This window comes from Gadus morhua, chromosome 12 (assembly GCF_902167405.1).
Source record: "Gadus morhua chromosome 12, gadMor3.0, whole genome shotgun sequence".
Lineage (NCBI taxonomy): Eukaryota > Metazoa > Chordata > Actinopteri > Gadiformes > Gadidae > Gadus > Gadus morhua.
Genome location: NC_044059.1, coordinates 7,556,732 through 7,579,768, shown reverse-complemented (window position 1 = coordinate 7,579,768; position 23,037 = coordinate 7,556,732). Strand labels below are relative to the sequence as shown.

General features: G+C 42.5%; 1 protein-coding gene across 1 annotated transcript in view; it reads right to left on the bottom strand.

Moving 5' to 3' along the window:
• negr1 (neuronal growth regulator 1) overlaps positions 1–21,308 on the bottom strand; it is a 90,364-nt gene extending 69,056 nt beyond the window's left edge. Inside the window, exon 1 of the mRNA XM_030372743.1 lies at positions 20,749–21,308. Within this exon, the coding sequence (XP_030228603.1) occupies positions 20,749–20,918 (170 nt within the window). The 5' untranslated portion in view covers positions 20,919–21,308. The remainder of the gene's footprint in view (positions 1–20,748) is intronic.
• Between the last annotated feature and the right edge of the window lie 1,729 nt (positions 21,309–23,037).

Here is a 23,037-nt window from a genome sequence, read left to right as displayed (position 1 = left end):
TCTCCGTTTTCTAAAATCGGTTACATGGGGGCTCTCCACCTTGCCAACTTGGATCTTCGCCAATGTGGGATGGCTTAACAGATGCCGAGACTGATCCACAGTGTTAGCTGACACTTAACCCTATTCCTGCTCATTACCACAAGCCCAAGCCACTCCGGGCCTGCCACCAACGTCATGAAGACATTCTACCATACGTGTTGAGAGACGGTCGGCTTGTACCGTCCGGTGTGTTGCCTCTGGATCAACTGTTTCCTCTTGTTCTGTGCCAAAGGGCCTTCCTGTCACCATCATCATATACTTGTGCAAGTTCACAAAGTTGTATTCTATCAGGGACTTCCCTATGGAGCCGGCCATGTAAGATGAACCTTGTTATTATCTCCCTCTCTCTCCCTCTCCCTCTCTAGCTCACACTAGCTCTCTCTCTAGCTCTCTCTCGAGCTCTCTCTCTAGGCCTCTCTCTAGGCCTCTCCGAGGAAACAATGAGCATTATTCACCCTAATGGGGCAACAGTTTAAGAGGCCCTTAAGGCAAACTGGTATTTAAAACAATATGGTGATGAATGAATGAAACAAAGCTTTAGAATGATCACAGGGTAGGGTTGGGCGATAAAACTATAACAAAAATGATCGCATTATAAATATCTTGGATATAAATATAGGCTCAATTCGATAAGGTTTGAGAGCATTATTTTCCGTGGTTTGCGTAAGCATAGAGCATGGACTGAATGCATTTTCTGTTTTGCCAAAGTTTACCCCAGTTACCATCTCTTGGTAACTGGGTAACTGTCCCTTTCTGGCGCGTGCAAATGGATATGTACAACTGCAGGGCCTACCCACTGTTACTAGTGCATAGTATAAGTGTGTATTATATATTATGTTGTATATTTGTGTGTATATACCCATGTATACTATATATATTTATGCACATTTTGTGTTGATTGTCTACACTAGTGGAAACTGTCAGTGTATTACTATAATGTTTTGTTGATCTGGCAAAACGTATAACAATTCTCATCCTGAGACTTCAGAATGAAAGGATATTATATGCTACAAAATGCATGTCATGTAGTCATCAACTTGTTAATATTTTACAATGTAAGTAAATGGGATAGCCTAATATTTTTTGCATATAAATGTGAATGAAAGAACATTGGCCTTGTTGTATCTGAACAGAAACGAAAATTGTGGCATTCACTTTTAAACCCATTTTTCTTTCTAATTTCATATTCATTTCACTTAGGACCAAAAAATCCCTTTAACTTGACATGTAAACTAATATATATATATATATATATATATATATTTTTTTTTTTTTTTTTCTTCAGAGATTTATATTATCTCTGTCCAGTCCAGTTTAAAGGGTATTTTAAGGCTGGATGTGATAATTATCAACTGCAACATATATTTAATGATAGAAAAATTCTGCCCATGTCCCCAGCCCTATATAAAAACCCTATCAGGCTAATTGCTTAAAATAATAAGTCAGTTATTATAGGCCAAGTGTGATTGACATCACACTTGGCGGGTAGCTGGCTGAGGACCCAGGGTAGTGCAGTGTCGAGTGTGGAGTTGTTTGGATGAGTGGTTCTCGAGGAAGCAGGGATACCAGGAGGCCAAGCGAGGGGGCCGCTCAGAACACACAGGGTTCTAACATTTTGAACGGGCGCTGCAGTAGTTATGCAAAATTCCTCATCTAATTGCTGTCAACAATTTTCTTACTTGAAGCACTAATTTATGCTGTTTAAGGTGCCTTTCATGTAACTGCCAATACACAGTAGCCCCATTTTAACACACACACACACACACACACACACACACACACACACACACACACACACACACACACACACACACACACACACACACACACACACACACACACACACACACACACACACACACACACAGGCTGACACAAGCACACAAATACACACTCACGCGCGCCTCTGAGCGTTTTCTTTCTTCAAACAAGAAGTCATCTGAACGGAGCATATTCATTCATTCAGGCTGCCAACCAGATGACGTTTGCATTCAAATTCTTGCTAACCGCTTTTCTTAACAAACTTAGAAGTGGGCTTACATGGCCTTGAATGGAAAACATTCTCAGACGAATGTGTATTTGTGAGAGGATTTACATTTAAAAAACACATAATGCGCTCCCTTAAATCTTATGCCTCTCCTGTAGCCTCTTGCTGTCATTCCTGTACTTGGCAGGAAAAACGCGCGGGCGAGCGAGCGAGAGTGAGAGCGAGAGCGAGAGCGAGAGAGAGACATAGGTTCCAGAAACCTGTTTCAATGCAGATTCTTAATTTGTGCATAAAAAAGTGGAGTGGAAAATTACAAAAAAAAAAGTTTCTCCTTCCAGTGTTTATAATTGAGGGAAGTGTAGAATTTGTTGTATCAATAAAAAGGGCTCAATACAACTAAGTGCAATAGAAACAGATTCAGTGAATAAATGCGAAAGACGATAACGAACCGCAATCACGTTGGAATGGTACCAAAGCTACCACTTCCGCTGTTAAACAAGTTGTTAAAAACTAAATTATGAGGTTAACTCTCCGTCAAGTTTTTGTTTATTTCGTTTCGGGTTGGACTGGCGCGCACTTTTCATTTGCTAATCTCTTTCTGCCCTCCTCTTCTGCAGTGGTGTACCGGCAGCTGACCGCAGGGCTAGCGTCACATACTGCTTACCTCCATGAACCCGCCCGTAATACATCACACACCGCATACGTCCGCGTGTTTCTATACATTTTGTAGAGTGAGGGACAGAAAGCGAGGGCGGGGTGGAACAGAGTAACGGACCGTGTGCAGAGCCGGACTGATGATTGATGACACGCCTCCTCCGGCCCACACATCCCCTGCTGACGCACCCTCACATAGCTTCACTTTTCACCACTAATTGGGCAACCCTGCAACACTCCGCCTTTCAAGTGCCTGTGGGGTCCGGGGTCCTCACAAACCCACCAACTCCTGTGTGTGTGTGTGTGTGTGTGTGTGTGTGTGTGTGTGTGTGTGTGTGTGTGTGTGTGTGTGTGTGTGTGTGTGTGTGTGTGCCTGCGCGCATACGTCTCTGCCAGCTTACGTCTGCATGTGTGCACGATGTGTGTGTGTGTGTGTGTGTGTGTGTGTTGCGTGTGCGCTCGCTTGCGCGCATTACCTCGGCGGGTTGTGATGGAGCGTCGCTGCAGGGGCCCCCGCGGCGCTGGTGACTCCGTGTTGTTGCCCATTTGCCAGACAAGGTGCAAGACGGCCAACGACACTCATAAATATTGAGAGAGGAGCCCAACGCTGCTGCCCCCCCCCCCCCCTCCCCTCCCCCCTCCCCCCCCACCATCCACCTCCACCCCTCCACCCCTGCGCCCCTCCGCCTCCAACAGCTGCTCTAACTTTCATGCGGTTCCTCCCCGTGACTCGACCACGGCAGTGAGATACCCTTTTTAAGGAAAGTGTGGAGGCCCGCATCACGAACACCTCCAAGCTCCAAGGCGTCTGGCTGAAAAGAAAATGAAACTATGACACAGCAGACGCACCCGTCGCTCCGACCTGCCGCGTCGGCCGAACGGGGGCCCCTGTGTTGTTTGTTGTTGCTCCTGACTTTATCAAGGGTGACCCATGGTGTGTGTGTGTGTGTGTGTGTGTGTGTGTGTGGTACTCTGTATGAAGATGGATATTAACCGGGCGCCATTTAGATTAAGTGCCTCGCTCAAGGACACATCTGCGGCAACCCCCCCCCCCCCTTCCCCCCCCTTCCCCATACCTGAATTTGAACCGACAACCTCCAAATCATTAATCCGTTTAGGGCCCTGGGAAGGTTACCGCGCCACCAACAGAGACCCCATGGCCCGAGGCTTTTAAACGCAGCAGAGTGTGCAGCCACAGTTCTCTGTATATCACAGACCAACGCTAATGCTAAATACGGGTGCCATATGGTTGGAAAGACTTAGCAACGGTGTTGTTGTTGGTGTGTGTGTGTGTGTGTGTGTGTGTGTGTGTGTGTGTGTGTGTGTGTGTGTGTGTGTGTGTGTGTGTGTGTGTGTGTGTGTGTGTGTGTGTGTGTGTGTGTGTGTGTGTGTGTGTGTGGTGCGTTCAGTGTATTTCCAGCAAAGGACAAACGGTAATTTCTAGGGGTTGGGGGAAATGAACACAGGGCGTCGAGGCATGACGACATCAGTGTAACTGGCGGGCGGCCGAGATCATCATGATCGTGTCCAATAATCTAAATGTAAAAAAATAAACGCAATAAACACTGAACAACAACTGTTGTTGCTGCCGATTCTATGTGCATAATGTGACCCCAACCCCTCCTTCGGGAAATAAATATTAAAGTGCATCACTGCTTGGGGACAGGAGGGACAAAAGAACAGTTTCCACCTCCTCAGAGATGTCCACTCTATCACCAACACCGCTCTGTAATCGTTTCTTTATTGCGGTTTCTGTTTTATAAATGTACCCCTTTCCCTCTGTATTATAACCAGCCTCTTTTTCTACCTGGCCCTTTTGTTTCTCTCCTTTATTCACCTGCTTTTAATGTGGCTCCCTGTTTCATCTACCCCAGTAATTCGTCGCGTTGAGGTGTCTCCGGGCTCCCAGACTGCATAATTAGGACGTGTCACATTCTCGGAGAGCGCAAACGCAACACCGGGGGGGAGGGGGAAGAGAGAGAGAGAGAGAGAGAGAGAGAGAGAGAGAGAGAGAGAGAGAGAGAGAGAGAGAGAGAGAGAGAGAGAGAGAGAGAGAGAGAGAGAGAGAGAGAGAGAGAGAGAGACTCCGGCGTGTCACATCACTGTATACATGGAGTAGGAGGCCGCTCGCGTTCCCCCGGCCCCTTTGAACCGATTCTCTTCCTGACTCTTATCGCTCGGCTTAAAGCGTCTGAAACATCTGACGGCGACCGGGGGGGGGGGGGGGGGAGGAGTGAAGTGCGGGGAAAGGGCGAGGCTCCTTTCTGTTCTGACACCGACCCATTCGGTCGTGGATGAGCCGTTTGCAGAGCCATGTAAGCTTACAGAGTGAATTATATCGCTGTCTGTTTTTAATCACTACAAAAGGAAAAGCCTGCATGTATAATTTATGACGCTTCACACGGTATCCTCTTTGTTAATAGCGGAGCATGGAGGCTGAGGAAAAACAAGTGGGATTATTGAAATGAGAAAAGAAGAAAATTGCGAAATAGTCTCGGCAAAGTCGCAGCGAAGGTACGACAAGAAAAAGGCACATGCGAGGTGATCACAGTCAATTAAAATAAAATGTGGAAGGATTGGCAAGTGTCCATTTGAGGTTTTCCAACCACGCTCTCACACAGAATGTTTCCCTGCTGTCGATTGTAACCGCGAACGGGATTATCATGTTCTATTCTGGGAATCCAATATGCACGTTTTGCTTTGCGTTTTGTTTCGGGCTTCTACAGTTAATCAGGTCTGCTAAAGCCAACGCGGAACTCCTTTGGCCTTAGAGACACCGTTAACGCTGCTTTATCCGTTAATAAGAGCCGGTGCGGGTGCCCACAGACAGAGTCGTGTTTTCTTTAGATTGGAAAGTTAGTCTTGATTACAAGCTGGAACATTCTGACCGGAAGTGGAATTTGTATAAAGAAGGGCTATTCTGTGGGTTGCTGCTAAGAATGGGTACTGAGCACATATTGTTGGTGAGGGTGTGTGTGTCTGTGTCTAAGATAGTTCATTCAATGAAGCATATTAAGATATCATTGCTGCTCTCCTTTTTAAAGGACTTTGTACAGAATTACCTTCAAGCGATGGTATTTGAATCCTTGTTCAGAGATGAAAAACAAACCGATTTAACATTAAAAAAATAGTGTTTTGCCTTAATGGAACTTCTCTGTTGCCTGGTGATGACAGCCATTCAGCATTGAGTTGTACTGATCAATCCCCATTACTTACACTGACCAAAGTAATGGCCAATGACGTGGGGGTGACATTTTTAGTGAAAAAACGCACAGCAGCCTCATGCTATAAGGTATGACAGGGCCTGGACAAAACACACTGTAACGCTATGGTTGAAAGGCATCATAGCATAGTATCCTAATTAATCTGGGTATAAAACAGTAGCTACAGCGTGTAATTAAATCTGAGGGGATGGTTACTTGTACCGCTTTAAAAGCTCTTTCACATTTCCCAGAATGAAGACAGAAATCCCATGAGCTCAACTGCCAAGCAACGAAAGCCAACATAAACTATATAGCGCTTATACTCATGATCAAGCAAAAAACAAACAAGGGCTGAGGGTTTATACAGCAGATGTGCGCGCCTCAATACAAGCAGTGTTGCTGTTTAATTAGCGTTGCTTGCCCACATGAGTACCTCCAAGCGTTTGCCAAACGTGTGTACCTTTGAACAGGTGATCTTTCTACTAACATACATAGACTATACATATTTAGAAGACCTGTTTTGAAACCTGATAATATGAGTGCCACTTTTTGTGATAATGTTTACACACAATCTTAACAACCCTTTAGTAGGAGTGAGTAATCTATGTTATATCTTATCATGGTAATTGACTCAAAAGTGGCATTATCTTGAGCACTTACCATTCCAACGTATTTGTTATATTACAATACAATGCAATGACATAATCATATTAAAAAATGGTGAGGATCATGGTTTATTCATGGCTCAGTAAACAATTGTTTTGAAACATTAAAATGTTTTTTACATGAAGTAATCTGGATAAAAATCGATAACACAAGGGTTAACTTGAACGCAGATGCCTGCTGAAATAATCCTCAGTAAATATGCTCACCATACGTTCTTCATAAAATGTTCCCTTTTCGCAAAAATTACAGATAATTAATGTATTCTATTCCTCCTACATTTTAATGAACCCCAGACCCTCATTCTTTTATCAGAGTTAGTTCAAAAGCTATATAAACTCGAGAGACCTATTCTTGAGACCAACATAGAGCGTATCTATTTTTCGTTTTTCATCTTAATAGTGTCAGGGAAGCTCAAGTATCATTATTAACGCCAGCCATCCTTTTCTCCCAGACAAAACTAGATTGCAACTTATCCCAGACCATGCACTTTCATTCACACAACTCAACCATTCCTGGCGTGTGTAGAGAAAGTCAAAGAAAAGTCTAATTTTGAGTTGAATCCCAAATTCCTCCAGCAAACAATGCCTCATTTTGCTATCCTCTGTTCTCGACAGGGTAGGAAATAGCTCGAGTCCTAATCCAACTGACCTTTTCGGCAATCAGTGGCTAGTATGATATCCTTTTGCATTAATGTCGGATCTACCATTTCTAGGATTTCAGGTGATCATTCATTTCACTGAAACCCACACCCCGTTTGTATTGTGATGCCTCCGTAATCACATTTAGTGCCGCATTATAGCATCGACTTCCTACATTCTCTGGGCTAAACCAGCCGGTGAATCTGACCGTTTTTCAATGTGAAGCCCCGACTGTGCCGGCCATTGTTGGCTTTGCGGTAGGTCGGTGAAAAGTCTCATTAGCATGGTGCCAGATTCTGCACATTTTCAATGGCCCCGAGATGGCTTCGAGAACAAGAGGGCCCGAGAAGACTCGATGTCTAATCTTTGAAAGATTCAAAATCAAATCAAAGTAGCACTCACGTTGGAGACCCGGGACTGGGGGCATTGTGTTGAAATCAAAGACGTAGCCCGGTTCTGTCGTTGGCGGTTGGGAAGTGCTGGACAATTGTTTTTACATCTGAAGTGAGGCAGACTGGCTGGCAAAGAGGATTTACAGTGCAGAAAATTAAGTTGTGCTGTGGCCCCTGACTTTGGCCAAAAAAGGCGACACGATTAAGTATGTGCAAAAGCGTGCACTTAAGGAGTCATAGATTCATTTTTCAGGACGTAATCCTATTTTATCATTAAAGTACTTTCGATAGGAATAATTATAAAATGTAACTTCTAATATTATAATAATCATCAATCAAACCATCATTTAAAAGGCAAGACATTATTTTTATGCAATGGATGATTGTTTTTGTTGGTTCCGTTTTGGGGATCCAAATTTGGCCTACCATCTACAAACAAGTCCTGCGGTGCAGGATAAGAGCCAGTTTTGTTTTCCGAGTTAGGCCCTGCTTGGCCCGCAACACCACGTTCAAGGAGGAAGAGGATGTGGTGGCAAGCCCTGCGGCGGCTCTATAAGAGCGGGATTAGCTCACCCCATCAATGATCGTCCTGTTTTATCTCATTGCTTTGGCCCAGTTGTCTAGAGGACTTCAGTCTCATCTTCAGAGCCATGTCTGTGGTTATTGATGGTTTGATAAGGAGCGATATGGGACACTAAGCTGTTGTTAATTTGTTTTCCAAACAGTCACTCATCGATCGGGCAATGCTTTTCATCAAGTGCAATGACTATTGAATATCACGGCGGAGAAAGCGTCCGCAGTGATTACTCTGGAAAGAACACGCAACTATTAGGCGATAAAAATGTTTTCAGAAAAGTTGACAGAGTACTGCTGGTCTGAAGCAAAAAAAAAGAAAAGCCTACACAACAAGGTTGACTGACGAGGAGGGCAGAAAGACAAGTAGAGCTTTGCCGAAGTTGAATTATGAATATCAAACTAGAAGGAACCTAAAATTAGAATCCTAATGACCAGCTGTCTCGAAGATCAGTTGATGAATTTGCTGCCGAATATTAGTGCCAATTTACATGAAACGGGTTTCTTATGGTGAATGTTCGGGAGGCCATTCAGTAAGCTACATGGGACTGAAGTTATCGTGTCTTCACTAATGGGACCCATTTTTATTTTAGGATCTGTTTATGCTTTACATCAATTCAATGAATCATTAATACGTAGACTGATTTCTCCACTCAAGTAATGGAGCGCTTGGCTATTAGTTTCTTTAGACTAGATTCAGTGTATATATCGATAAATATTTTGGCTTGAACAAAGTCATGTAATGAAAACAGAATGACCGTTTATGGCGTACTTTTTCAGATGACATGCTATAATGTTCAAGGTGATTGATGACATTGTTGGGGCTTTCCCAAATACCTCCCTGATACAAAAGACAACTCCAGATGTACTCGTTTGAAGTAGTAAACGTTGATAAAGAATTGAGCCATCTGTGCAAAACATTAAAGAAGTGAAATGCCACCACAATCGTGGATTTTAATGAAAGACAATGTTCACCATTTGTTATGGAGTTGTTGTTATCGTTAGAGATACGATTATGCATGAATTGAGTTGAACAAGATCACAATAGGTATTTATACTTGTGAATCCAAATAATTGAGGCACTCGTTAATCCTCATTCAGCACTGGAAATAGGTTATTTATAATGTCACCGTTGTTTCAGCTCGATTTAGTTTACATAACGAAACAGCTGTTGAAGGTTAATTCCTAAGCCATGGAAACATAGAAACAAATAAATTATAAAAACTCCATATGCAAGTAAGTTTGAAACCAATTATGAAAGTCAACGCACTACGGTGAACATGGTGATCTCTGTGCATGAGTTGGTATGATTCTGTCTCCGGTGTAGTGCAGGTTGTTGTCCCTGTTTTAATGTAAGGGTATCATAGATTGTATTTGGTGTATCTAGAAGAGTAACATGCTATGAATAGTTTTAGCTATGCTATAACTAACTGGTATCCATTTTTCAATTCTTAAACTGGTCACAATTCTAAATGGATTAATGCAATGTTGGTTATAAAATATAGATACCTTAATATCAAATTCACTTCCAGACTTCTTGATTGACATTTTCTCATATCGATGATGAATTTTATTTACCTTTTTAAGCGTAACGTCTTTTTGTGAGACATAAAATAAATCAGTAACCAGTCACAGAAATACAACAGACCATCTGCTACGGATAAAACATCAGAGAGAAAAAATAATACGACGTCTCGTCTGCCTTTGTTTGATAGCATTTGAAACATAAAAGTAATATATGATATCTCCTCTGCCTTCGTTTAATCAAAGAAATTACAGAATGAAGCAGTGGTTGTTCGCTATCCAATTGAAATGGCCTTGTCTTCCTTGGAGACACACACAGCACCTCCAGAATTCGAGCAGAGAGAGACAAAGACATGGAGGAGGAGGAGGAGAAGAGAGAGAGAGAGAGAGAGAGAGAGAGAGAGAGAGAGAGAGAGAGAGAGAGAGAGAGAGAGAGAGAGAGAGAGAGAGAGAGAGGTTATAACCGGACGTGAGGTGGAGGTACCGCCAGCCTGTTAACTCTGGACCACCGGGAGTGTGTGTGTGTGTGAGAGACTTTGAATGGGTTGTTTTATCCCTTGCACCAGGTTCTCTGAGACCTTCAGGTGGAGGACAGAAGTAAGAGGTCGTACTCTATTTACTTTCAGACGTCTTCTATGGTGTTCCAGCACCTTCTTCCTAAATATTTTCTCTGTAATCAAGCCATAACATTTTAGTTGTTGGCTCCAAAGGGTACAAACAGCTGAGCTGATCATGAAAAAAAATCATAAAAAACGTTGACAACACACGTTGACAACACTGTCCTGTATTGTAACTGATGTAACTGAAAGAATATTATGCATGTGTTTATAGTGAAAATATATACTCAACAAAAAATGCTTGTGTTTTTTAAACTGCGACGGACCGCTTATTCTTTATGAGTTACCATATAGGCTGACCACGACGACAACGACGACATCTGGTCAAATGTTGGCAAATAAAGTGAGCCCTCTTTCCCCGTAGCCCAAAGCATCATCTGTAATGTTCTGTATTGTGTTCAGCAGAAGGCTGCGTGTCAACATGTTTCAATGTTACCCTCATATTCCTGACAGGATAAATGCAATGTCTACCTGCGGTCACTTCAAAAGCTCACATAAAGAGGCTGAAGCATGTTGCTACGCCACCCCCATCATTTCCCAAAGGAAACCTGTGATGTCTTTCTTCCCCGCTGCCAACTTGCTCATGTATGCTCTTGGTTCCCTAGGGAACATGTCGTACACGTACGATGGATTAGGCATACATGTGATGAATAAACCCAAGCAAACCTATCCAACCATGCTAAAAAGAGGTAGTATTTATCTTCATTTTTCTTCACAGATTGATCAAAGACTCTCTTGGGAATCAATTTGGCCGGTACACTGTGATGAAACCCTGTGAATCAAGTGTAACCATGTCAACATTGTTTGTTGATATTATTCACTGGAGAAGCTGGACATTTTTTGATGAAAGTCGCTATAATCATGAATCATCTGACTTCTATCACTCTTGACCTTATGCTCATGTTTCATAATTAAATTATAGGGTTGGCATTAGGGGTGACCTCGAATCTTTGACCATTCACATTTCGTCAAAGATTCAAAGACATTGATTTGATGTCGTCCTTAATAGTTGAATTGTCGTGTCAGGAAAATGTTCTTGTGTAACAGTGTTCCATTGGAAGGCTGGGCTGCTATTGGAGTGATACCACGGCATTGCTTTGCTTAACTCATGAAACATATTCATTTCAATTGCACTTGAGCAATGCTGAAGTTTATTATAAATAATAAAGGCTATCATGTGTAGCCTGCAAAGAATGTTGCTCTCTCATTATTATACACGGCTGAAATTCGGCATAGAAAGATCTGAACAATGTGAAACGCATAAAAGCTAGGTACCGTGTTCATATTCCCTGGTGATGATGAGCTTATTAGGAAAATGGGTTTGGAAAATGCCACATGGTACCCATTGAGTCTACCTTTAAGGGGTTCACACCAGGAAAGGCATTTCCATTTAGACTTCACCAACGCACTCAAACACCTTAGTGCTAATATAAATATATTAACTGTTAGAAATACCAAATCACTTGCTGGAAAAGTAACAATGTATTGGATTGAACAAATTAGGAGGCTAGATACACCTCAGCCATTTGTAGAATGGCTCACAGCAGGCATATTTGAGTACCCAGAAGCTAAGCATATCCAGAAAATAGAGACAGAACCCAGTTAACTATTGGGTTTAGCATCCACCAAGCATCCACCTTCAAACACCTAGTTAGAATGTGACGTTTGTCAGAACTGCGGCGGGAATATTAGTATTTCTTTTTACGAAAGCCAACTCCTGTTCACTTTGAAGTGATTCTGCAAAAGGTAAGTGCACTTCAACATATCCATTTGACTACAGCTGATAATAAGCCTTTGATTTCACCAGTGAGTTAGTGGTGTTCCAGAGACGGTAGGGGGAAACGAGGGGAGGGCTGGACACAACGCAGCTATGTGCTCCAAAGATAAGTTATCCCCATTCCAAGGCCCATTGTCCCTTTTTTTTAATATGACGATTAAAACAACCTTTGCTATTGAAACCGCCAGCAAAGAGTGCTTGAAGTCATTCGTTATTTTCAATTGAAATACCAAGCTCGCAACATGTCAAGCGAAAATGGATAAAAAAGAGATTTGGACTGATCAGGATTCCCACCTAGTGGCAGTAGAAAAGAAAAGGAAAAAATGATCCATGAAAGGCTTTTGACACTAGACATCCATGTTAAGAGCTTCAAGTGGATGCTGTGGTGTGGTGGAGCATGTTGACTCCAAGGGTGGAGGACTACGTGGAGAGACTGTTATCCTATTGCCTGTGTCCTAGGCTAGCATGGGGAGCCTGAATTGGTAATACTCTACCTTGTAACCTTTTCTTTTTCACAAGTTCATAAATAGTAATGAGCAGGTGTTGTAAAATGGGCACCAATTTCAATAATATACTTTAACCAAGCAGAAGTAGAATAAAGGCCACATTAAATGGCAAGGACATCCGCTATATCCGCAGTCCTTGGGAAACGCTTTCTTAAGGTAACAGCTCTCGCTTAAGGTAACTATACCGAAAAGACTTTTGGAATTATGCTTAGCTTACTATTTAAAGGCTGTGTTGCAGGGCCAATTTTCAAACAAATTTGTGCAATTTGCTTGCTGGTTGTTACAATGATGCCTAATAACTGTTGTTAGGTATCACAAAACGGAATGTAATACGAAAAAGTAGGTACTATATTAGCGGTTTGCGATTGATTCTCATTTCCCTCAGAATGCATTGCATGACGTAACGTTTGGGAGACACGGACCAAAGTCGCACTGAGACCCTTGAGAGTAGAGACAAGATAAGAGATAATAAGAGATTGTTCAGCAGATTATACAGATACACGGATAAATACATAGATAGATATAGTTAGTATATGCTACAAGTGAACCTCCTAAGAACCAGGCAATTTGATTGGTTCGCTACCTCGGGATATTGGGCAATATCCCATGATTGAGATATCAAACTTAGGATATTGTTTTCATCGCAAAAAGTCTGCTAATAAAAGAAACCGCCTGTCAAAAAGTGTTATCTTGTTTATTTTTGGAGTGTAGTATACTAAAACAATTATTCACCTCAGGCTCCGTGAATAGTGGAGAATAGCCCCCGAGACCGGAGTTGGACGAATGAGCTTTGTTAGGGCCATATGAAATCCGTTTTATTTTTTTCCAAATTCCGTTTTGTTTTTTTCCAAATTCCGTTTTTTCCGTTTTAATTTTCATCAATTCCGTTTTTACCCTTAAAATCATCAGAACGAGTGTCAAATAAGTGCCAACGAATACAATTTAATCAGATAGAAGACTACATTTATTAAAACATCACAATATTGCACTGTTTTTAGTGCTTCAAATAAAAACATGACATAAATATTAAAGTGCTTATAAACTATTTTTTTATAAACTCAAAGTGTTGTTTGAAGGGGCGTGCCCTGGCTACGGCGTTCATTGTTTTTCATATGGATTTTGGACTTCAAGTGGTCATCGCACGTATCTTTGCGTTTCCAATCGATAGTATGTTGACATATTCTACAAAACACCTGAGTGATAGAAGTGTTTTGGATATTGTTCGGCTCTGAATTTGGGGTTAGAACCGAATTACGGGCGCTTCAACTTCTTCTTCGGCTTCTTGTTAGGAGCGGGACCTATTGTTTGCGTGGTGGACCGGGGATTTTTTTTTAACATTGTTGTGCGAGTGACTGCTAAACATTCAGTGACGTTAATGTCACCTGTGTTGTTTCCCTTTTCCCTCGAAACTGAATTTCACCAAAATAATGGCGAATTCCGCTGCATTCCGCTGCATATTGTAAATGTGACGTCTGATGTGCCTTGTCCCTGTTGCATGTTATATGTGCTGAAAAACAGGAACCTGCTGGAAATCAGTTATTTTACTAAGACAGGCCCGTTTTAAATTGTAACTTTGTTACTTTTAATACTTTCCTGCTTAATAAAATAAAAAATAAAAAAATAAATAATAAAAAAATATTATCAGTTGATTCCGTTTTTATTGTCCAATTCCGTGATTCCGTCCGCGTTTTCGTTATCGCGGATTTCATAGGGCCCTACTTTGTGTATGTGATAGATTAATGGTTAAATAATGTCACACCACAATCGGTCATACTTGCAGGCACTCATTTGGAAGTGCACTAATTGCGTGTCCGATAGGCTACCTGGCATTTATTCAGTTGATTGCTCTTCTAAGTGCGCCAGATTGGTGCCAATTATTGTCGTGTTTGCATTGTAATGCACAACTTTGCCTCTCCTTGTTATAAATCAACGTGCATCCAAACAACTCTAGCCAATGCAGCCTCCTATGTCATTGTTGCTTTACAATACTATAGCATATCGGATTATTAAAAGCGTTTAATTAGGGATTATCTGGGGGGGATTTCACAAGTGGGACTGGCAAGTTAGCCCACAGCTAGCATTATGCCTTCTATTTCTAGATCTTCTGACTAAGTTTACCGGTACTTATCTGAACGACATTATCGCTGTCACTAGATTTAAAGAAAACGTTGACTTTCACTCTGTGCTAATCACCGACAGTAAAAATAAATAAAAGTGTCGTAATTTTATGCACTGCTGTTCATTGACTAGCTACAGAGCTCGCTGCTGCGTTGCTCCTCTGGCCATGCATTTAATTGGCTTTGACGGTTCTTGGCAATTCCTCATTCGCCCTCTCGCGTCTGACCGGGTTCGAAATGATACGGCTGTGGGCCATCATACATGTTACTTGTGGTTCTTGCCACCACTTAGATGCCAATGTTATTACTACCAAAAATGACAAAAACTGGACTTTAACACTATTTTGAAGACATTTTATGAATGATATATTGTGTGCTTTATGTACCCATTAATCAAAACTTCCGGTTAACCTGAAACACGGCCTTCAATGGAAGAGAGATGACAGCGAGGAAGAACCTTAAAAAGAAATGAGTTTCGGTTGGATTAAACAAATGAAAAAAAAATATATATATAAACACACGCCCAGCATTGCCCCGACAGGCCCATTGAACCTGCAACGAAGGGCCGCTTGGAGGAGGACGCCGGTGATTAATTAGTAGCGACAGATTCAGGTGTGCCCTGAGGTGCGTCATGCGAGATAAACCTGGATTGTTGCATTATGGCAGCTGTTTTGACGAGTTCAGAGAAGCCACTATTTGCTATCATCCCAAAAAACAAGGTCTTGTGGAGTGCACCGTACACACTCACCTCATACAGCAACTGAACGTGGCCTAATTAAAAACATGCTGAAGAAGCAGAAAATAAACAGGATGTTCCCCAGCCATGACTCTGCTTATGGCCTGAGTATGAGAGATAAAATTCATTCTTTAAAAATTGCACTCTCCGGAAACTTTCAAGACTGACTTAATATTATTTTATGCTTAGCATAGTATCTTTGCGGAGGTGGGAATAGTCAGACATGAGGCTGGAAAGAGCCGTCTGAAGCAGGCTGTGACGCACTGACGCCTATGGCAAATGTCAAGACCTTTCAAGGGAGCCGTAATAACAACACGTTTTTTAAATGATACATTACATGTTTTTCCAGCCACAATGAATCAAAAAATAAATATATAACCGGTGTGACACAATTCTGTTGAGCCAGAAAAGATTTTCATCAACTGGTCGCCTGTTGTTGACACCAGGCAATGATGTTACATTTATACGAATACCAGAGTTTGAGAGTAGTGACAGGTCAATTTTGCACCATTACAGAGAAGAAAGCCTCCAGCATGGCACATTATTTCATAGCTAAGGGCCAACTGTCAAACTAGATATAAAGAAATAAGATTTGATCATCTTATTTGTGCCGTGTTCCTCTGAGCTTCATCAGCCTTTCAAGTGAAGCTTTTTTAAGTGTCCTCCACCTTTTGTTTTGTTCACTTAACATCGCTTTACATTATTTTTCTTAACAGAAGCTGGGAACAACGGCGGCGTGGTGGTTAAAGGCTTGGATAAAGTGGGGAAATTGGGAAACGAAAGCCATCACTGTGCTTGACGAATGGCACCCAAGTGGGTTAAGCCACGACGCTACAGAAAACAAACATGATACGCTTTATATTTTAAATCAAGGCTGAAATTACAGTTGGGTAACCTTGTACTGTTGCTGTTTGTGAAAGCAGCTGACATCGATACCTGGCGCTTTCGCTTGGACAGCGCGGAGGGGGGGGGGGGGGGGGGTTCCGCTCATTTGGCTGTCCGTCTGCCTGGAATGTTGGTCATTTACTGGTGATGAGTCAAGTTTGTCAGACTGAAACAAATGACAAAGCTCTGCAGAGCGGGGGAGGGAAGAAGAGCATAGGGCTGCAGAAAATACACTCCCGGTGGAAGAATTGCATTCTTTCCAACAGTGGTGCATTTGTTTAGACTACGACAGGAGCTAGAAACCACAAATGGTTCAAAATATAAAGGGATGTGCTGCTAAACCTATATTTGAAAGGGCGGAGCATTTAGATAGAAATGCAGACCAGAGGCCATTCCTTTGTCTACGAAAGCAGAAACAATAAACCAAAAGGAGGGCAGCATTAAGAATTCGAAAAGGTATGAAAATCATTATTGTGTGACAAAGTGGACGTGTCTGTGAGGGGATAATCCAAGAATGTGCTTCTTGTCAGTATTTTAAAAACATTTTTTTTATCTAATCAGCTTTGGAATCACAGCAAAAATTGCCTTTCTATAGTCTTAGGATTTGACAGAGTGTCTTGAGAGCCACTTCCCAGGTTTTTTTTCTGTCTGCAATTTCAAAAGGAAATTGTAAATGGCTGAGCACTTAGGACTAATGCCTGGTTCCCAAAACCAAAATTATCTCTCTGTAGGATAAGGATTGGTTTAATAGGGATTTGAAGGAAATAAGTGCCGGCCAACATATATTAGCCGTACTATTTCAGCTGTAATAATAAGAATAAGAATAATACTAAACCACATTCAAATGTAAGACTTGCAAAATCAGCATCTAAAAACACCTTTCAACTTCCAGTCAAGGGAAAGAATAACCAATGTAGAGGGGAGATGTACTCATACCTGCCACATGAAATAAACAGACTATCCTATTGTTGAGTTGCCAATTAATTAGGCTCATAGGTGCTGCTAGGAATCGAGTCTTCCTTGAAATGAACAACACAATTTGGTATTCACTGTCGCCCCCCTGAGACCTAATGCAATTAAAAACTTAAACCGTAATAATCCCATTTATGCAATTAAGAAAGGGCAAGGTTGATTTAATTCACCTTATTTCCTGGAAGGAAGTGCAGTGCAGGTCTACTTTTCAAGTTGAATATTTTCAATTATTCAGATATTATCAAACCAAATCCATTGAAAAAATGTACTCAATGAGTGAGTGAGAGAAAGAAAGAACTAAAGGAAAGTGAGCTGTGATTGACCAGGGCGCTGAGCCAATCAACAAGGCAGGGGGTGATGGCTGTTAAGTGTGTGTGTGCCAGCTTAGAGGGCTATAGGCATGTTATATAGCAGTCTCTAGGGACCATGTATCCTTGGTCAAAGCAGAAGTGGCTTATCAAATATATGTGCAAAAAAATACAGTCACTACTACAATTGTGACCAGATGAATGGCTATGGGATAGATGGATTGCCCTGCCATTTGAGAAGTCATGGTTTTATTGTGTTTGGCTGCTCATTTATATTGATTCACATTCAATTTTGTTGCACCATAATGATTGAATGCAGCTTTTTTTTTTGCGCAATTCCAGGCCAAACAAACAAACAAACAAGCTTGTTTCGGGTTGTTGTTCAGCTTTCACAGGTATTGAGGTGTTTTAAAGCTGCAGTAGGTAAGATTTAGGGCTGCACCATATGCGGGAAACATGACATTGACTGATCAACACCCCCTCCAAAATGGTACAGCCAGACACTGTGCAAGGAATGGGACGAAAATAAGGTTGTTATCACTAACAGAGTTCCTATTTTATTGAACATGTCGCATTGAATGCACTGATTAATGTACCAACAATGAAATACAAATAAAGGGAAACCATACAACTGTTATTATACAAAGATTGAAAAATTACGGCAATTTGATTACAAAAAAACTGTTCCCACTGTGTACACTGATAAATAATAGAGCAGCAGGGAAGCGAACAATATATAGTGTCATTATGCATTGTTTAGAAATACATTTTCAGAAAACAGCCGTATAACTTCACAGCGACAATAGCACCGCCATGCACGAGTAAAAAACCACGCATCGCTGTTCAGGAGCTTTTGAGAAATGTTTTAATTTTCTTTTGATTTTATTAATGTTTCCTCACTCTCTGCCCCCTCCCTCCCTATGCATCTTCGCCATTGAGAAGTGTTGCATTTCACACACCTGATTGACAGGTAAGATGAATTCCCTGAATCAATCACAGAAGAGATGCCTTGATTGGTCAGAAATTATCAGTTTCTAAATCTAAATTGGCTGACACAGTGGCAGGCGCATCCAACTCGCAATGGATATTCGACAGGGCATTTCACTCAGTAATAGCTGAAAGATGACTTCGGCATTTCTACTTAAGTACACTCAAATAATAGCCGTTAATCCTACCTAGAGCTCCTTTAAAGACCCCACTCTAGCCAACATTTGAGGTCCCATGTGTCCATCTTAAAGTAAGCCTTACACATACATAATTACCAATTAATTAACATGACAGAGTTTATTTGTATTATTTTACAAAGGCATTTATATATATATATATATAGCATTTTTTCCAGGGCCAAGGCACTATTTTACATGAAGGCCCCTTGCAATCATTGCACAGCGCTGCTGATTAGCCTTGACAACCTTGCAAAGAAACAGAAAGAGCAACAAATAGAATTCCCCATTTGCCTCCTGTTCCTCAACCGTTGGCTGCCAGCACCACCGACCAAGACATGACCAGGCTGGGAGCGTATTTGTCCATACATTGGAGGAAACACTTGTTTGTTGGGCTGGTTCACCCAGACAGAGATAACCTGTGGCCCAGTGAGGCAGGGAGCTTGAGGCCTAGGCAGTCCCCCTGTTCTCAGCCAACCCAGATTGACAACCGGGGAATTAGACGCTACAGGGAGGCGCCGGCCTCAAAAGGGATGCAGGAGAGACTCTGAGAGGAAAGCCCTTTGGCACAAATGAAATATAGCTCAAAATAATTATAACAAGCTCTTGTAGGCTGTTGCTAAGGTAATTCTGAGATGAGGGCCATTACTACACTCAAAGCCATACTGTCTGTGTAGCCTGCAGATCTGCAATAATGCACCGATGGCAGAAAGGCAAGAGAGATATGTTTCAGTATTCAGAATGTCATCCATGTCCTAGTATGCCTAAAACTGTTGAAAGCAAGAGGATTTATATTCAATTAGGGCACCCAATGTAATACTAACGCAGCTTTTCCTCAAAAGAGGTTGTCTTTCTTCATTTCTTCTGACAGCTAAGCAAATTATGTAAAACACAAAAATAACAAATCTTATCCCGAATCAAGAACGGAAGCCCTATCTAATCACCAACCAATGCTTCCTTAATCCCAACATAATGCCAATGCCTTTCAACAGAGAATGTAGTCTTGAAGAATCATGAAACCAAAAAAGGAAAACATAAAAGGGTTGGCAATTGTGCAAATAGCGCTTGGCCAAGCCCAACTTTAAGTAAATCGTGTGACAAAATGTAGGGTTTTAATCCCTGATTCACTTCTAAAGTATAAATTCCCCAAATGCAGTCGTCCGTTCATTCGATTGAATCGATCAGCCACTCCTAAACCACTCCTAATATATGTTTTCCATCCACCATCCCCATCGCGGGCCACAGAGGCAGATAGATGGCAGTATGCAAATCCCTCCCTGCGTGATGGAGGATGGAACGACTGCGATGTGCGAGCTGGTTCAGTGACGGGGGTAGAGAGAGAGCCACAGCAGCTCCTCCTGCGATGCACGGTGTGCACTTATTCTGAAAAGTTCAACAAATAGAAGTGGTACGGCCCTATAAGGGATATCGGGGTTAGTCTATAAACCCATCGATCAGGGCTACAGTATCCACAGTATCTGTACCACGACGTGGAATGTGAGATATATTCTGCAACAACGGAACCCAAATCCTATCCATCTTGTCATTGCACTTTGCATTTTATTGAATATGCCTTTCTCTATGGGGACGAATCTTGTAAAACTTGGGAGTTCAGTGGGATGTGCTGTCCTATCGCCTACGTTAACCTATAGGATGGAAAGTGCGTTGTAAAGTGCAGCTGCACCGATGTGTCGCCTCCACGGACCCGGGGAGGGGAGCGGATCGGAGGGAAAACAAGTGCAGCGATGTGTGGCTGTTGTGCAGATCGCAGGCGTGAAGCGCTCCACCGCTCACCGAAGTGCGTACCAAAGTGAGATACAACGACAAAGACCGCTGTTTTGAGTGACGTGGCGGGGTGATTTGACTCACTTTGCTTGCTAAACATCACAACACAACTGCGTGCACGACAACACACGTCTTGGAAGCGAACTGAACTGAGGGAGAGGGGGAGAAAATCGCGTTGAAAGTTGAATCGCCTAGTATCGCCTTACCTCAATATCGCCGTGTCGCCTTGTCTGCTCACCACACTTTCCACCGAGGAATAGTCCACTGTTTGTCCAGCGGGCAAGCAGGAAGGGAGAAAGCAGCACACACTGAGCAGGATCGCGGTGAGCCACTGACCGGAGACGCACGCATCCTGCACCGCCAACATGATGTCCATCACAGAACTGCTGCACCCAAGTCTCCCCAAGTGTTGTTCTCAATAAAAACCTGCACGCAAAACCCTGGTCGTCAAATCTGTTGTTTTTTTTATCTTGTTTTTACTCCGTAAGAAAAACGATGGGTTGGTGGTGGTGGTGGCGGCGGCGGTGCTGCTATAGTTCCCCGGGTTTGTTTGGTTCCTACGTCAGCCCACGGAGCGAGGGGAAGTGCAGGCTGCTCTCCAGTGGCGCGCACACCATCTAGTGAGGAGGAGACGCTGTGTAAAATGGGAGCAGACCTAGAAGCAGACAACCCCCAGGCGCTGATCCTGTTGCCATGCGGCCGTTTCCCGGGCAACCCGTTCCCAGTGGCTTCTGATGAAGCCGTTTTAGCGGCTGTAGGTAATGATGATACAACATACGCGACCTATGAGAAATTAATGGCGTTCATTTGAGAGACATCACCGCCCCCCCCCCCCCGTATTCCTGTGCAAGGAAATTTACATCCGGAACGTGGAAGTGGATGTTGGATGCCGTAGGTCGAGTGTTTTTTTTTCTTCAAAGTTATGTCACCCTTTTTTTTTTTTTTGCAAATGCTGTATATTTCGAGGATGAAAGCGCTGCAAGCGCAGATGAGCAGAAGCGAAACTTCACAAGAAGCACAATAGATATTTTTTTTAAGTGGGCTGCGAGAGCTGCCATCCCCCTCCCCCCTTCGTTGTCATCGTCCCATTCAGAGCCCAAAGGCCTGTCCCCCTAGCACAGGGGTTAGGACAGCCGTAACCATGGAAATGACACACATTAATGTGAGGTGACATGTTAATATTTAGTTAATCCCACTTGATCTTTGTCAAAGACGCATGTCTTGCTCTATCTCATTACCATAGCGTCGATCGTGTTTACCAAGATAAGTAGGGAACGGAACTTCACCATTTTATTAAAATCATAAGCAAACATTATGAATGCAGTACAAAAATTATGGAAATCATCTCGAAGCTGCTAACAAAACACCTTAGGTTGTGTTGTTGTTGTTTTTCTCCTGCTTGCTTTGTTTCAGTAAATTCTTGACAGTTGACAGTCTTCGCTGTGACAGACTCTCTCATCATTTCAGAACATATAGGCTGAACACACAATAAAAAAAAGGATGTTTTTTATCAAAACTTCAATCATATACAAAAAACGATGTGAATGGGATGACAAAAGCTGTCATCGAGCAATGCAAATCCACGCCTTTGTCAGAGAATCGTTGAATTCAGTGTCAGTCAAGAATTTTGAAGTCCTAGGCATACTCAACGCACTTTCAACACTGAAAACATTGAACCGTATAGTCTATTATCTCTTAAAATAGTGGCATATGACATTTGCACTTTGATCATACAATGAACTGGTGTCATTCAGAGTTGACATCCCCTGGCTCATAGTTTGAAAAGTGTGTGTACCTCCGAATGGTGGACACACAAAACTTAATATAGTCCACAAACCTTTATAATCCCCCCCCCACACACACACACAAACACACACATGCACACACATGCACCCACGCATGAATGCACACACACGCACACACACACACACACACACACACACACACACACACACACACACACACACACACACACACACACACACACACACACACACACACACACACAATCATCCCCACTAGCCCCACCCAACCTTAACTTAACCGTGACCCCTTCTTTGCCTCACCTTATCCAGCCAATAGGCGGAGCTTGATGCCCCCCCCCCCATCTGCCGCAAGACCTTATTGCTATCGGCTCCAGCCCCCCATCCAGCCTTCTCCCCCCCAACCCATAGTCTCAGGGGGGGTAGTTAGGTGGATGGATGGATGGATGGATGGATGGATGGATGGATGGATGGATGGATGGATGGATGGATGGATGAGAGACATGCATTAGTCTCATTCTCTGTTTAGTACTTTCCAACATAGACCAGACGACCATAAAATGCTAGTAACGTCCCCTCCTGCTAATAGCCACGGTGAGGCTAACGTCGCTAATAACCATATTACTTAATGTTGTACTTACCTCTCTGGCCCGGCCGAGTGGCGGAGCGTATGATATTAACCCCCGCAATCTATTGAATCTGGGCTGTGGAGCCTCTGTCTTTTTTTCTTTT